Source organism: Mesoplodon bidens (assembly GCF_964165515.1).
Source record: "Mesoplodon bidens genome assembly, chromosome: 1".
Lineage (NCBI taxonomy): Eukaryota > Metazoa > Chordata > Mammalia > Artiodactyla > Ziphiidae > Mesoplodon > Mesoplodon bidens.
The window spans coordinates 183,310,689-183,328,443 of record NC_138176.1 but is presented as its reverse complement, the minus strand read 5'-3'; the positions used below and the strand labels follow the sequence as shown (position 1 = coordinate 183,328,443).

Below are 17,755 nucleotides of genomic sequence, written 5' to 3'. Positions count from 1 at the left end.
TGTCATTCTGAAAAGGAGAGGAAAGGTAGATAGCTAGCAGTTGGTCAGTACGGTGATGGAGGCCCCTGAAAATTGGTTCTTCTTTTGTGTGTGCATTTGAGACTGCAATGTTTGGGGTAGCACATATCACGGATAAAGTCGCCCTTATGAAATGTGAGCTTTTGTACATCTCATTCTCAAATACCAGATTACATTACTGGGGTACAGCTTTTGAAAATGTCTTCTTATGTCAGTCCCAGAAAGAGATTAAGTATAGGCTCAGAAACATCCTTATTCAAAATTCACTGTCTCTGTGGAATGATTTCAAACAGCAATAAAATATGCACTATTTCATAGTGCCTTAATGATTTTTTAATGTTTATACAATTTTTTCCCAAAAATTTTTTTGGAAAAATAACAGCCTTGCCCAGTGCCTAATAACTGCCTTGAATACAGTCTGTAGGATCTATCTGATTTCTGGGAAAAGTTATTTTAATAATGTTATAAGAAAATCACAGAAGTAGTATTCCACTAAGGGTTTCTGAAAAAATCCACTGGCAGCTCCTTATATGCCTTAATCCCTTTATAAAAGAGCATTCAGGTTTTGTACTACTATACATTTTTTTTTCTTTTTTTTTTTTTTTTTTTGGTACGCGGGCCTCTCACTGTTGTGGCCTCTCCCGTTGCAGAGCACAGGCTCCGGACGCGCAGGCTCAGCGGCCATGGCTCACGGGCCTAGCCGCTCTGCGGCATGTGGGATCTTCCCGGACGGGGGCACGAACCTGTGTCCCCTGCATCGGCAGGCGGACTCTCAACCACTGCGCCACCAGGGAAGCCCTGTACTACTATACTTTTAAGAGTTAAGAACTCTATGTCAATCTGTTCCATCTATTCATTATTTTAGGTGCCTATCACATGTGTGGCAACCTCTTTCCTAGGAGTGATAAGCTCAGAACAACACGATTCTGTTACATTATACTGATTTATAATAAATGGGAACGGTTCCATTCCTAACCCATTTTTCACTAATTTAACTGGCAAAAGAGTCTCAATTACTTTTCTCTGCAAGCAATATATTATTCAAAAACTTAGTGAATGGTGGGTCGGGAATTATCTTTAAATGCCTTGCACTAATCTCTTCCTGCTTGAAAACATTTTAAAATTCTACATTAACTGCATAATTGGGGATCATAACTAAAACTTCATATGAATCACAGATTATAGAAGTGTTAAGCTGGAAAGGGTTTTGGTTATTAATTATAAAAACTACATTAGTTTCCTGAGATTCTCCTTCAAATTCAAGGGGAAACTTGTTTGAGTGGATGAACTTAGAATAGTCCAATTCCAGAAACAACCAAAAGATGGCAAACACTATGAAAAAGAGAGAGAATACAGTATAATCTTTGTCCTGCTTAATCAAAAAGAAAGAGCAATAAGATATAATGACTTAGTGAAGAGAGAAAGAACAAAAGGACTAGGAAGATTTAGAAAAGTTTCTAAAACAAACCAAAAAAAAAAAAGCACAGTATCTCTCCTTCTTTCCATACCCATCTTTATTTAAAATTTAGTATCAAGGTAGTAGAATATGCTAACTGAATAACTAGACATGTACTGTCCAATATGGTCATCTCTAAACACATGTGGCTACTAAGCATCTGAAATGTGGCTAGTCTAATTTGAAGATGTAGTACTAAAAAAATTAAAATCTCTTAATGCTTTTATAATGATTACAGTTTGAAATAACTTTTTCCTGTTTCATAAAATATATTATTAAAATTAATTTTACCTGTTTCTCTTTACTTTTTAAATGTGGCCACTAGAGGTAATTCCCTGGCGGTCCAGTGGTTAGGACTCCGCAATTCCACTGCAGGGAGCACGGGCTTGATACCTGGCTGGAGAACAAGGATCCCACAAGCCGTGCAGCATGGCCAAAAAAATAAAAATAAAAAACGTTTAAAAATGTGGGGCTTCCCTGGTGGCGCAGTGGTTGAGAGTCCGCCTGCCGATGCAGGGGCCATGGGTTCGTGCCCCGGTCCGGGAGGATCCCGCATGCCGCAGAGTGGCTGGGCCTGTGAGCCATGGCCGCTGGGCCTGCGCATCTGGAGCCTGTGCTCCGCAACGGGAGAGGCCACAGCAGTGAGAGGCCCGCGTATGGAAAAAAAATATATGGTTACTAGAATATTTAAAATTAAGTAGGTGGCCATTATATTTCTTCTGGATAAAGCTAGACAAGACAGTAAGTGCTCTAAAGCCAGGAGAAGAAATCACTATGTATTGAAGAAAACTTTATGAAGATATCAAAACTTAAAAGAAGGAAAGGATACAGGAAAGCTGAGGAAAGTGCTAAAGGAACCATAACATATGAATAGAAATTAATCCTCCTCATGTGATAATAGAAAGTATTTAGGTCAGAAGAAGTCATAGTCTTAAAGACACACATCTACAGGACCAATAGAAATTAGGCAGACTGCCTTCTACAACAGGACACTGTAAAACTTGAAAGACACAAAAATGAGCTTGGTTGATTTTTTCACTGCTCTATTTTCAAATCTCAAAAGAGTGCCAGGCGTATGGAAACACAAAAGACCCCGAATAGCCAAAGCAATCTTGAGAACGAAAAATGGAGCTGGAGGAATCAGGCTCCCTGACTTCAGACTCTACTACAAAGCTACAGTAATCAAGACAGTATGGTACTGGCACAAAAACAGAAAGAGAGATCAATGGAACAGGATAGAAAGCCCAGAGTTAAACCCACGGACATATGGTCACCTTATCTTTGATAAAGGAGGTAGGAATGTACAGTGGAGAAAGGACAGTCTCTTCAATAAGTGGTGCTGGGAAAACTGGATAGGGACATGTAGAAGTATGAGATTAGATCACTCCCTAACACCATACACAAAAATAAGCTCAAAATGGATTAAAGACCTAAATGTAAGGCCAGACACTACAAAACTCTTAGAGGAAAACATAGGCAGAACACTCTATGACATAAATCACAGCAAGATCCTTTTTGACCCACCTCCTAGAGAAATGGAAATAAAGACAAAAATAAACACATGGGACCTAATGAAACTTAAAAGCTTTTGCACAGCAAAGGAAACCATAAACAAGACCAAAAGACAACCCTCAGAATGGGAGAAAATATTTGCAAATGAAGCAACTGACAAAGGATTAATCTCCAAAATTTATAAGCAGCTCATGCAGCTCAATAACAAAAAAACAAGCAACCCAATCCAAAAATGGGCAGAAGACCTAAAGAGACATTTCTCCACAGAAGATATACAGACTGCCAACAAACACATGAAAGGATGCTCAACATCTTTACTCATTAGAGAAATGCAAATCAAAACTACAATGAGATATCATCTCACACCAGTCAGAATGGCCATCATCAAAAAATCTAGAAACAATAAATGCTGGAGAGGGTGTGGAAAAAAGGGAACACTCTTGCACTGCTGGTGGGAATGTGAATTGGTACAGCCACTATGGAGAACGGTATGGAGGTTCCTTAAAAAACTACAAATAGAACTACCATATGACCCAGCAATCCCACTACTGGGCATATACCCTGAGAAAACCATAATTCAAAAAGAGACATGTACCAAAATGTTCATAGCAGCCCTATTTACAATAGCCCGGAGATGGAAACAACCTAAGTGTCCATCATCGGATGAATGGATAAAGAAGATGTGGCACATATATACAATGGAATATTACTCAGCCATAAAAAGAAACGAAACTGAGCTATTTGTAATGAGGTGGATAGACCTAGAGTCTGTCATACAGAGTGAAGTTAGTCAGAAAGAGAAAGACAAATACCGTATGCTAACACATATATACGGAATTTAAAAAAAAAATGTTATGAAGAACCTAGGGGCAAAACGGGAATGAAGACGCAGACCTACTTGAGAATGGACTTGAGGATATGGGGAGGGGGAAGGGTGGACTGTGACAAGGCGAAAGAGAGGCATGGACGTGTATACACTACTAAACGTAAGGTAGATAGATAGTGGGAAGCAGCCGCAGAGCACAGGGAGATCAGCTCGGTGCTTTGTGACCGCCTGGAGGGGTGGGATGGGGAGGGTGGGAGGGAGGGAGATGCATGAGGGAAGGGATGTGGGAACAGATGTATATGTATGACTGATTCACTTTGTTATAAAGCAGAAACTAATTAAAAAAATAAATAAATAAACTTTAAAAAAAAAAGAGACATGTACCAAAATGTTCATAGCAGCCCTATTTACAATAGCCCGGAGATGGAAACAACCTAAGTGTCCATCATCGGATGAATGGGTAAAGAAGATGTGGCACATATATACAATGGAATATTACTCAGCCATAAAAAGAAATGAAATTGAGCTATTTGTAATGAGGTGGATAGACCTAGAGTCTGTCATACAGAGTGAAGTAAGTCAGAAAGAGAAAGACAAATACTGTATGCTAACACATATATATGGAATTTAAGAAAAAAAAATGTCATGAAGAACATAGGGGTAAGACAGGAATAAAGACACAGACCTACCAGAGAATGGACTTGAGGATATGGGGAGGGGGAAGGGTAAGCTGTGACAAAGTGAAAGAGCGGCATGGACATATATACACTACCAAATGTAAGGTAGATAGCTAGTGGGAAGCAGCCGCATAGCACAGGGAGATCAGCTCGGTGCTTTGTGACCGCCTGGAGGGATGGGATAGGGAGGGTGGGAGGGAGACGCAAAAGGGAGGGGATATGGAAACATACGTATATGTATAACTGATTAAATTTGTTATAAAAAAAAAGTTACAAGTAAAGGTCAATGAAACCCAAAAAAAAAAAAAAACTGGAATCTAAGCTTTCAATGTCAAATTCTGTCTCTAATCTTCTGCAGTAAGCCCTAATGATTAAAGTATAGGAATCTGAATCAAAAAAAAAAAAAAGAGTGCCAGGCATGTAATAGATACCTAAGATAAATATTTGTTTTATGAATGAATGAGCAATGAACTACTGTAGAATGGGGTGGTGCTTTCCAGTAAACTTTAAGGCAGGGACTCTCGGAGGAAGAGGCAGGAAAAAGGGAGAGAGTGTTCAGGAAAGAGAGAGCATCCATATTAGCACCTGCCAGAGCCTAATTAGGCTTACTTTTTGTATGTTTCAAATAAAGAAGTAAAAAGGTTAAAGCACAAAACCACCTCCTGTCCCAACTCTGCATAATTTTGGATGTATGTATTACCTGAGAACTTGAAGTGAAGAAAAAATAATGGATAAGGATTTGTGAAATCCAAGAACATATTCCTTTTATTGATACTTTACCAGTTTTCCTGTGAGAAAATTTGCCTTGAATCATATATGTTAAATGAATGAATGAATGAATGAGAAAGAGAAATAATATCCAGCTACTTTGAGATTAATTCAAATAAAGACAAAGAGGTTTTAAAGACTTGTAGTGTTTGATAAAATAATTTAAATGTAGGATATGTCTAAATAAATATATAATTTCAGAATAAAATGTAATCATAATTCTCAGAAAAGAAGTTGACCAATGTGTAATAATAATCTGAAAATAGCAAACTAGCTATGAACCCCAGATTATACCAACAAAACTAGGAAATAGGAAGAAATGTTTGAAAGAAAGTTACAGTGATTCTTCTCATCTTACAAAGGGAGGAACCAGAAGATTCTATTATGGTTGATGTAAATTATTTCAAAAATTTTTAACCTGGCTTTTTCTAAGATTACTAGCAAAACACAAAACAATGTATTTTGTTCAAATCACATAAGAAAATATTAAAGAAAATATATGTAAAGTTAGAAAGAAATAAAAGAAAACAAAGACAGAAAAGATACATGAAGGAAGCATTTTAAAAAGCTTACAGATTACCAATCACACGGAAAATAATTAAATTCACCTATTAAAAATTCCCTTTGAGGCTTCCCTGGTGGCGCAGTGGTTGAGAGTCTGCCTGCCAATGCAGGGGACATGGGTTCATGCCCTGGTCTGGGAAGATCCCACATGCCGCGGAGCGGCTAGGCCTGTGAGCCATGGCTGCTGAGCCTGCACGTCCGGAGCCTGTGCTCCACAACGGGTGAGGCCACAACAGTGAGAGGCCTGCGTACCACAAAAAAAAAAAAAAAAAAAAGTTCCCTTTGATATGATTTTTTAAGTGTTTGCAAGTGACATATTTAAAATAAACAGATTTAGAAAGCTTAAGAGGGAAAGGTTAAAAGAAAAAGAAAACAGGGGTTACATGGAAGTAGAATCCAAGAAATAAAAACATCACATTAGAAAAGACAATCATTTTTTAAAAATCCACAACTCATACAACTTTATGTACTAAATAACAGTGCTTGAGACGTATATATATATGTAAAAATTGTTAAACATGCAAAAAGAAATGTATATAAATTCAGAAGTATAGCTGTTTAGGAGACTTCTTCAGACATGCAATTATAGTCAGAAAAATATAAATAAGGTGAAATAAAAGGTCGTTTGATGTCAAATAAAATAGGCCTTACGTGTAAGAGTTTGGACTTAAAAGCAAAAGAAAAAGTATATATATATTTTTTACTTTAGTTATTTATTTATTTTTTTGGCTGTGTTGGGTCTTCATTGCTGCACGCAGGTTTTCTCTAGTTGCAGTGAGTGGGAGTTACTCTTTGTTTTGGTGCACGGGCTTCTCATTGCGTGGCTTCTCTTGTTGCGGAGCATGGGCTCTAGAGAATGCAGGCTTCAGTAGTTGTGGCGCACAGGCTCAGCAGTTGTGGTTTGCGGGCTCTAGAGCACAGACTCAGTAGTTGTCAAGCACGGGCTTAGTTGCTCCGCGGCATGTGGGGTCTTCCTGGACCAGGAATCGAACCCGTGTCCCCTGCATTGGCAGGTGGATTCTTAACCACTGTACCACCAGGGAAGTCCAAAAAATTACAATTTTTTAAAAGAATGTTCTTTTTTTTTTTTTTGCTTTATAACAAATTTAATCAGTTATACATATACATATGTTCCCATATCCCCTCCCTTTTGCGTCTCCCTCCCACCCTCCCTATCCCACCCCTCTAGGCGGTCACAAAGCACCGAGCTGATCTCCCTGTGCTATGCGGCTGCTTCCCACTAGCTATCTACCTTACGTTTGGTAGTGTATATATGTCCATGCCGCTCTTTCACTTTGTCACAGCTTACCCTTCCCCCTCCCCATATCCTCAAGTCCATTCTCTAGTAGGTCTGTGTCTTTATTCCTGTCTTACCCCTATGTTCTACATGACATTTTTTTTCTTAAATTCCATATATATGTGTCAGCATACAGTATTTGTCTTTCTCTTTCTGACTTACTTCACTCTGTATGACAGACTCTAGGTCCATCCACCTCATTACAAATAGCTCAATTTCATTTCTTTTTATGGCTGAGTAATATTCCATTGTATATATGTGCCACATCTTCTTTACCCATTCATCCGATGATGGACACTTAGGTTGTTTCCATCTCCGGGCTATTGTAAATAGGGCTGCTATGAACATTTTGGTACATGTCTCTTTTTGAATTATGGTTTTCTCAGGGTATATGCCCAGTAGTGGGATTGCTGGGTCATATGGTAGTTCTATTTGTAGTTTTTTAAGGAACCTCCATACCGTTCTCCATAGTGGCTGTACCAATTCACATTCCCACCAGCAGTGCAAGAGTGTTCCTTTTTTTCCACACCCTCTCCAGCATTTATTGTTTCTAGATTTTTTGATGACGGCCATTCTGACTGGTGTGAGATGATATGTCATTGTAGTTTTGATTTGCATTTCTCTAATGAGCAAAGATGTTGAGCATCCTTTCATGTGTTTGTTGGCAGTCTGTATATCTTCTGTGGAGAAATGTCTATTTAGGTCTTCTGCCCATTTTTGGATTGGGTTGTTTGTTTTTTTGTTATTGAGCTGCATGAGCTGCTTATAAATTTTGGAGATTAATCCTTTGTCAGTTGCTTCATTGGCAAATATTTTCTCCCATTCTGAGGGTTGTCTTTTGGTCTTGTTTATGGTTTCCTTTGCTGTGCAAAAGCTTTTAAGTTTCAAAGAATGTTCTTTTATATAGTTATGTGCAGGATGGAGAGTGAAAGGACTGAATATAGGAAGACAATCTTCCTGAATGGAAGAATGAATGGCAATCAGAATTTCACTGTCCAGGGTAGTCCAATAATTAAATACATTTCTAGGAAATGCTTCCTTAAGGCTGGTTCCCATGTGGGTGTACTCTATTCTATATTTATACAGCACTTTACTATCTACAAAGCACTTTCACATTCGTATTACTTTCAACCCTGTGAAAAAAGGAAGGGACAGTAATATTTAGATGAGAACAAAATAGAAACTATTGGAAGAAAGGAACATGACTCAAGGAGGGAAATTCCTATTTCTGTAAGAGGATTGCTGGTGTATAAAATGCCTTATATATGCCAATTAAGACCTCTCTTCCATGATCAGCATTTCTACTCCCTCCAAGAAGAGTAGCAAAGCCAAAGCAGCAGCAACAGACAAACATGAATATGAAGGGCATGGCTACAGTCCTGGCTGTGATATTCTGTGCTACAATTGTTCAAGGTATATGGTACTTTTTACTTCTCAACCTATAAATTTCTTTTCTAATGCTTCAAATGTCTTTTTCTTCCACTTTTATCCTAAAAGATACAGTAAATTTTTATTTAACCTCACACATTAGAAGTTACTATGGGTTTGGCAGAGAATATTGGAAATGTTTAAAATACTAGAGATGATTATTTAAACTAGAGATGATAAATTTAATAGAATATCTTATTTGGCTGCAAAATCTGGCAAGAGCCTTTAGCAATAGTTCTAAATGTCTGCTAAGAAGATTTTATATGAGATAATGTTATTAGCTTTCTGGAAAAATTCTTGAGCATAAAAGCAAGAGGCAAATAAGCTTGATCTCCAAAAAACGTCTTTCATTCTCCCCCTTATTCTTTAATAGTTTGCTTACAAATTTAAAGAGAAGATCATCAACTTCTTACTTAAGCTCCTTTCCCAGTAACAGCAGTGTTGAGTGCTATTTGACAAATTACTATCTTTAGCCTTAATGAAAACCTGGCCCACATTCTTCAATCAAGGTTATACATAAATCATAGCTATATGATTGCAATCAGATGTATTAGTAACTGATGCTATGATCTGTTCTAGGCTTCCCCATGTTCAAAGGGGGACGGTGTCTTTGCACAGGCCCTGGAGTAAAAGCAGTGAAAGTGGCAAATATTGAGAAAGTCTCCATAATTTACCCAAGTAATAACTGTGACAAAACAGAAGTGATGTAAGTAATGGACTCACTGAAGATAACAATGGTGGTGGCTTTTTTGCTTTCTTTTTCTTATGTTTTTCCATCCAAAATTTAAGACTGTTTTGGATCTTCCCTTAACAGTATCACCCTGAAAACACATAAAGGACAAAGATGCCTAAATACCAAGTCAAAGCAAGCAAAAGTTATAATCAAGGTAGGTTACCAGATTACTTCCATTTTATAATCTGTATTATCCAAGACAAATCTTTCAAAAAAATAAAATTGACAACTGCAGAATTGTTCTGCTATGATCCTGTGTAAATGTTTTGATAAGGGGTCTCTGGTTATAATTAGATTCCCTTTCCTGCTGTATGTTTTTGCATGTCAACTCCTAAATCACTGGGAAACAAGAACAGCACAAGGTGGTAAAACTCTCCTCTTCTCATTACAGAAAGCTGAAAGAATGAATTTTTTAAAATATCAAAAAGTATGAAGTCCTGGAAAGGAGGACTTGAAACTCTAGAACAAGTGTCACTGACTACTGACATGATAAGAATTCTGCAATAGGAAACTGACTTTCTCCTGCCTGTTGTAATGAACATTCATGCATTTCTAGGTTAGGAAACTTTCTAGGAGATTTGATGCTTGTAACTATTCTGCTGTGGCTATGAAAACGTTTCTGTCTCTAAAAATTATCTGTCTGTATTTGACCTATATTTTATATTACAATATGTATTATTACTGAAATCAAGACCATGACTCATAAGTCAAAAGCATCCATGAACATTCCCTAAATACTTTTTATGCAAATCCACATTCCTTTCCCTAAAAATTGGAAAAAGTCCTTAAACACCATCTTTTTTATAAAAAAGGCTGTAATTCATGAAATGTACTATGAAGACAATTATAAGCTAAGGGTAACTGGTAAGAGTGCAAATATTTCATAACAGAATTAGTAGCTCTGGTCTTGACTTGATTTTTTTTAAATTTATTTTATTTATTTATTTTTGGCTGCATTGGGTCTTCATTGCTGCGTGCAGGCTTTCTCTAGTTGCGGCGAGCAGGGGCTACTCTTCGTTGTGGTGCACGGGCTTCTCGTTGTGGTGACTTCTCTTGTTGCAGAGCATGGGCTCTAGGCGCATGGGCTTCAGTAGTTGCGGCACGCGGGCTTCAGTAGTTGTGGCTCGTGGGCTCTAGAGCGCAGGCTCAGTAGTTGTGACGCACGGGCTTAGCTGTTCCGTGGCATGTGGGATCTTCCCAGACCAGGGCTCGAACCCGTGTGCCCTGCATTGGCAGGCAGATCCTTAACCACCGCTCCACCAGGGAAGCCCTTGATTTTTTTAACAACCTTTTTTTTCATTGAGATATTTTGAAGCAATTAGGATGTATGTGTTTACTGTGAATTTTGGGTTTATCTACTGTTATAAATTATACTAATATTTTGAACACATTTAAAATATGAAATGCTTTTTTCTACCAAAGAAAAATGTTGAAATAAGTATATGTGCGTATCTGGCAATCATCTTTACTTTCTGTGATTCTTTTTCTTAGAAAAATACATATCTAATCTATTTTAGTCATGCCTGTACTATAAAATTTAGAGATATTTATGACAGTTTCACTTTGAAAAGAAAATAATTTTTCTCTAATAAACTACCACAACCCTTCTTAAAACAGAAACGATTATATGTTTTCAAGAAATGTGAGATGCCTTGAACAATTTTACCTTGTATTTCAAGAGGCATACAGCTACCTGTCATCACACAGAACTGTTTTGAAATATATTTTAGTGAGTAGTTGTGAAGGACAGCTATCTCTTTTTAAAGGGTCTTCCTAGGCTGAAACTCCCTTCTTACTCAGGGCAAATTTCTTATTATGTGAGTTTTGGTGGGAAGCCAAAAGGTAGAAGCCAAAGGAAGAAGTTCCTCCCTGGCAGCCAGAACAAGGTCTCAGCCAGACCACTCCTACCCTAGACTCTGAACTCCAGCTAGCACCACAAAGATGCTGTCAGTAAGAAATAGTTAAAGTGGCAGTAGTAACAGTGTAAGTCTGACAGTAGAGGCTTCCTAACACGTTCCTGTAGCATGACTTTGGCTATAGTCCTTCCTGCCACCTAGCACCCTTAGGTTTTGTATATTTTCCAAGTCTGATTCTTCAGTCTTCCTGTGGCTTCTTCAACTACCAATTAAATTCCTTTCCAGCTGAAGCTAGCCAGAATTGTTTTCTCTGCGTGTATCCAAAAACCTTAGCTGTTGTGACAAAGTGAGAGAGTGGCATGGACATATTTACACTACCAAACGTAAAATAGCTAGCTAGTGGCAAGCAGCCACATGGCACAGGGAGATCAGCTCGGTGCTTTGTGACAACCTAGAGGGGTGGGATAGGGCGGGTGAGAGGGAGGGAGACATAAGAGGGAAGAGATATGGGAACATATGTATATGTATAATAGATTCACTTTGTTATAAAGCAGAAACTAACACACCACTGTAAAGCAATTATATGCCAATAAAGATGTTAAAAAAAACCCTTAGCTGTTACATCACTCTTTATATAGACAACTATACATTTGAAAAATGAAAATATTTATAGAATTACCAAAAATCAGGTATTTCTGTTTAGTTGAAAACAAAAGAACAATTTAAATGCATCTTTGGTGTATCCTTTTCATCGATATCAAAGAGCCAACCATAAAGCAGATCAGAGAATGGACAGAAAAGTAAATAGCAGAGCAGGCTGCCTGGAACCTAATAGGCCCTCCTACTGACTAACTTTCTGACTGGTGCCTACAAGCAATAATGAGAAACCAAAATGTTATCTAGGGGATTTGTATATAAATAAATAAATATCTCAATCATATGTTTATTCTATGATATATAATATAGATATGTAGTATAAATATTATATGTGCATATATCACAAATCTATATAAATTTCTACATAAAAATGGGACTTCTAGATGAATTCCCTGGATAGTTTTAAAACCTGGATCTATTATTTGACTATTTACAGTGATTTTTTAAGAGTATCTTTAAAAATAAAAAAATTCACTAAGAGCTACATGATAAATCTGGTATTTTTTAAACTATATATCTATATTATATATCATAGAAAAAACATATGATTGAGATATTTATCTTTTTTTTTTTTTTTTTGCGGTATGCGGGCCTCTCACTGTTGTGGCCTCTCCCGTTGCGGAGCACAGGCTCCGGATGCGCAGGCCCAGCGGCCATGGCTCACGGGCCCAGCCGCTCCGCGGCATATGGGATCCTCCCAGACCGGGGCACGAACCCGTATCCCCTGCATCGGCAGGCGGACTCTCAACCACTGCGCCACCAGGGAGGCCCGAGATATTTATCTTTTTAAAGTAAAGTAGCATAGACCAGTACATTATTATTGAGAAACAACAAAAAACTTAAATTTCTTCATAGCAAAATAAACATATGGGGCTTCCCTGGTGGCGCAGTGGTTGAGAGTCCGCCTGCCGATGCAGGGGACACGGGTTCATGCCCCGGTCCGGGAAGATCCCACGTGACGCAGAGCGGCTGGGCCTGTGAGCCATGGCCGCTGAGCCTGCACGTCCGGAGCCTGTGCTCCGCAACGGGAGAGGCCACAGCAGTGAGAGGCCCGCGTACCGCAAAAAAAAAAATAAATAAATAAACATATGAATGAATTAACATACTTGAGCCAAGATCCTTCCCACCTCAGTACCTTTGCACAGACTATTCCCTTAGCCCATTCCTTCATTAAGCTAATGCCTATTCATCAATAAGATCTCAGCTTAAGTGACATTTTCTCCAGGTGGTCATCTTTGAAACAACCCCTTCAATCTCAACTAGATTAGGTGTCTTATTTGTTTTCAGAACACTCTACTTTTTCATGACACTATTTGTTGCAAGTAAAGAAGTATTACTGTACTTAATATCTCCTCTCCCACAAGTGTAAGCTCAATAAGAAAGCTACTGTAGTCCTAGCCCACAGTACAGTGCCTAGGAGATATCAGACCCCTTGACAAATATTTAAGAATACAATGACTGAGGGGCAATAGAAACTAGAGGAAAGGAACTTACAGCAGAGGAATGACATGAAGGAATGCACAATGGTAGGAAAGTATAAGGTGAGCTTTGAAAATAATAATTAAATTAGTTTGGTTGAATGAGTATGAAGGACATCAAATGTCTAGCTAAACAACCTTGAATTTTACTTTGTATAAAATGGGGATTCTGGGGCTTCCCTGGTGGCGCAGTGGTTGAGAGTCCGCCTGCCGATGCAGGGGACATGGGTTCGTGCCCTGGTCCGGGAAGATCCCACATGCCGCGGAGTGGCTGGGCCCGTGAGCCATGGCCACTGAGCCTGTGCGTCTGGAGCCTGTGCTCCGCAACAGGAGAGGCCACAACAGTGAGAGGCCTGCGTACGGCAAAAAAAAAAAAAAAAAAAAAAAAATGGGGATTCACTAAATGTTCATGAATAAGAGGATGACCCTATCCAAGTTATTCTAAATTATTCTGGGAATGGTATAGAAGGTTGACTGGAACTAGAAAAGCTTGGCAAAGGGAATACGTTGCCATAGCTCAGGTCTGTATTTACCAAAATTCAAGTCATTCTCATATCATCATAACAAATTTTTTTACCATATTTCTGATCAATCTTCACTATCCTTAGCAACTTCTGTGTACCACCTTTATTTTGCTTACATTTGCATAAAAAGCAAACTTTCACTACTGTACATGTGAAATCAGCATCACTTGCTATAGAAATAAAATGTAACAATAAAAGGAAATAAGACAAATTCTCAGAAAGGTACAATCTCTCAAAACTGAACCAGGAAGATATAGAAAATATGAACAGGCCAATCACAAGTACTAAAGTTGAAACTGTGATTTTAAAAACTCCCAACAAACAGAAGTCCAGGACAGATGGCTTCACAGGTGAATTTTATGAAACATTTAGAGAAGAGTTAACACCTATCCATCTGAAACTATTCCAAAATCTTGCAAAGGAACACTCCCAGACTCGTTCTATGAGGCCACTATCACCCTGATACCAAAACCAGACAAAGATACCACAAGAAAAAGAAAATTACAGGTCAGTATCACTGATGAACATAGATGCAAAAATCCTCGACAAAATACTAGCAAACTGAATCCAACAATACAGTAAAAGGATCATACACCACAATCAAGTAGAATTTATCCCAGGGATGCAAGGATTTTTCAATACCTACAAATCAGTGTGATACACCACATTAACAAACTGAAGAATAAAAATCATATGATCATCTCAATAGATTCAGAAAAAGCTTTTGACAAAATTCAACACCCATTTATGATAAAAACTCTCCAGAAAGTGGGGGCCTAGGGAACGTACCTCAACATAATAAAGGCCATATATGACAAATCCACAGGTAACATCACACTCAACAGTGAAAAGCTGAAATAATTTCCTCTAAGATCAGGACCAAGACAAGGATGTCCACTCTCACCACTATTATTCAAAATAGTTTTGGAAGTCCTAGCCATGGCAATCAGAGAAGAAAAAGAAATAAAAGGAATACAAATTGGAAAAGAAGAAATAAAACTGTCACTGTTTGCAGATGACATGATATACATAAAAAGTCCTAAAGATGCTACCAGAAAACTACTAGAGCTCATCAATGAATTCAGTAAAGTTGCAGGATACAAAATTAATACACAGAAATCTGTTGCATTTCTATAAACTAACAACAAAAAAATCACAGAGAAATTAAAGAAGTAGTCTCATATACCATCACATCAAAAAGAATACAATACCTAGGAATAAACCTACCTAACAAGGCAAAAGACCTGTATGCAGAAAACAATAAGATACTGATGAAAGAAATCGAAGATGACACAAACAGATGGTAAGATATACCATGTTTCTGGACTGTAAGAATCAACATTATCAAAACAACTATACCACCCAAGGCAATTTACAGATTCAATGCAACCCCTATCAAAATGCCAATGGCATTTTTCACAGAAATAGAAGAAAAAATTTTTAAATTTGTATGGAAACACAGAAGACCCCAAAGAGCCAAATCAATCTTGAGAAAGAAAAATGGAACTGGAGGAATCAGGCTCCCTGACTTCAGACTATACTACAGAGCTACAGCAATCAAGACAGTATGGTACTGGCACAAAAACAGAAATATAAATCAATGGTACAGGGTAGAAAGCCCAGAGATAAACCCATGCACATATGGTCAATTAATCTATGACAAAAGAGGCAAGAATATACAATGGAGAAAGGACAGTCTCTTCAATAAGTGGTGCTGGGAAAACTGGACAGCTACACCTAAAAGAATGAAATTAGAACACTCTGTAACAACATACACAAAAATAAACTCAAAATGGATTAAAGACCTGAATGTAAATCCAGACACTATAAAACTCTTAGAGGAAAACATAGGAAAAACACTCTTTGACATAAATCGCAGCAAGATCTTTTTTGACCCACCTCCTAGAGTAATGAAGATAAAAACAAAAATAAAATGGGACCAATTAAACTTACAAACTTTTGCACAGCAAAGGAAACCAAAAACAAGATGAAAAGACAACCCTCAGAATGGGAGAAAATATTTGCAAACAAAGCAACTGACAAGGGATTAATCTCCAAAATATGCAAACAGTTCATGTGGCTCAATATCAAAAAAACCAAACAACCTAATCAAAAAAATGGGCAGAAGACTTCAACAAACATTTCCTGAAAGAAGACATACAGATGGCCAACAAACACATGAAAAGATGCTCAACAACACTAATTATTACAGAAATGCAGATCAAAACTATAATGAGGTATCACCTCACACCAGTCAGAATGGCCATCATCAAAAAAATCTACAAAAAATAAATGCTAGAGAGGCTGGGGAGAAAAAGGAACACTCTTGCACTGTTGGTGGGAATGTAAATTGATACAGCCACTATGGAGAACAGTATGGAGGTTCCTTAAAAAACTAAAAACAGAATTACCATGTGATCCAGCAATCCCATTCCTGGGCACATACCCTGAGAAAACCATAATTCAAAAAGATACATGCACCCCAATGTTCACTGCAGCACTATTTACAATAGCCAGGACATGGAAGCAACCTAAATGCCCATCAACGGAGGAATAGATAAAGAAGATTTAGTACATATATACAATGGAATATTACTCAGCCATAAAAAGGAACGAAATTGTGCCATTTGCAGAGATGTGGATGGACCTAGAGACTGCCATACAGAGTGAGGTAAGTCAGAAGGAGAAAAACAAATATCACATATTAATGCATATATGTGGAATCTGGAAAAATAGTATAGATGAACTTATTTGCAAAGCAGAAATAGAGACAAAAACATGGAGAACAAATAAATGGATAACAAGGCCGGGGAGGGGGAGGTGGGATGGACTGGGAGACTGGGATTGACATATATACAGTACCATGTGTAAAACTGATAGCTAGTGGGAACCTGTTTTATAGCACAGGGAGCTCAGCTCCATGCTCTGTGATGAACTAGATGGGTGGGATGGGGGGGCAGTGGGAGGGAGGTCCAAGAGGGAGGAGATATGGGGATATATGTATACATATGGCTGATTCACTTCATTGTACAGCAGAAACTGACACAACACTGTAGAGCAACTATACTCCAATAATAAATAAGTAAATAAATAAATACTCTGTAATAACCTATATGGGAAAAGAATCTGAAAAAGAATAGATATATGTATAACTGAATCACTTTGCTGTACACCTGAAACTAACTCAACATTTTAAGTCAACTATACTCCAAAATAAAATTTTAAAAAATTTTAAATGAATGAAATACTGATACATGCTACAACATGGATGAACCCTGAAAACATACTCAGTAAAAAAAAAAAAAGCCCAATGCAAAAGGCAACATATTGTATGATTGCATTTATATGAAATACTCTGAATAGGCAAATCCACAGAAACAGAAAGCAGATTAATAGTTGTCAGGGCCTACGGGGAGGAGGTAATGAGGAGAGACTGCTTAATGGATCCAGAGTTTCTGCTTGGGTTGGTGATAAAAGTTCTGGAACTAGATTCTAATGATGATCATACAACACTGTGAATGTACTTAATGCCACTGAATTTTATAATTTTACATGGTTAAAATGGTAACATTTATGTTATGTGTATTTTACCACAAAAATAATAATGGCTAAAATAAGGTGGTAATGGTGAAAATGGAAATATAATGAGATTACACTGCAAAAAGAATAAGACTTAGTGATAGATTGTATGTGAAGGCTGAAGCTGAGGAAAGGAATCGAGGAAAATGCTAAGGATTTGAATTTGAAGTAGAGGCAGTGAAAGGAATCGAGAAAAGAAGCTGAGGTTTTGAGGTTTAAAAGAAAAGTACTGCCACTAACAGGAATAGGTAGATCAGGGGAAGGTGTGGTTTAGCAGAGAAAACTGAAGGTTGGGTTTTAAATATATGGAACCTGAGATGCCAAATATCCACAGTGATTTAGAAGTTCAGAACTGTTTCTTCTAGTTAACCAAGAGAAGCTT

The 17,755-nt window shown here is 37.8% G+C and overlaps 1 protein-coding gene across 1 annotated transcript; it reads left to right on the top strand.

Annotated features, from left to right (window-relative positions):
- Positions 1-8,470: 8,470 nt before the first annotated feature.
- Positions 8,471-9,712, top strand: CXCL11 (C-X-C motif chemokine ligand 11; the record flags this gene model as incomplete). The annotated part of the gene is made up of 4 exons (XM_081224871.1): positions 8,471-8,531; positions 9,126-9,252; positions 9,361-9,433; positions 9,671-9,712. 4 exons carry the CDS (start codon positions 8,471-8,473, stop codon positions 9,710-9,712), a joined length of 303 nt encoding a protein of 100 aa, XP_081080997.1.
- Positions 9,713-17,755: the final 8,043 nt, after the last annotated feature.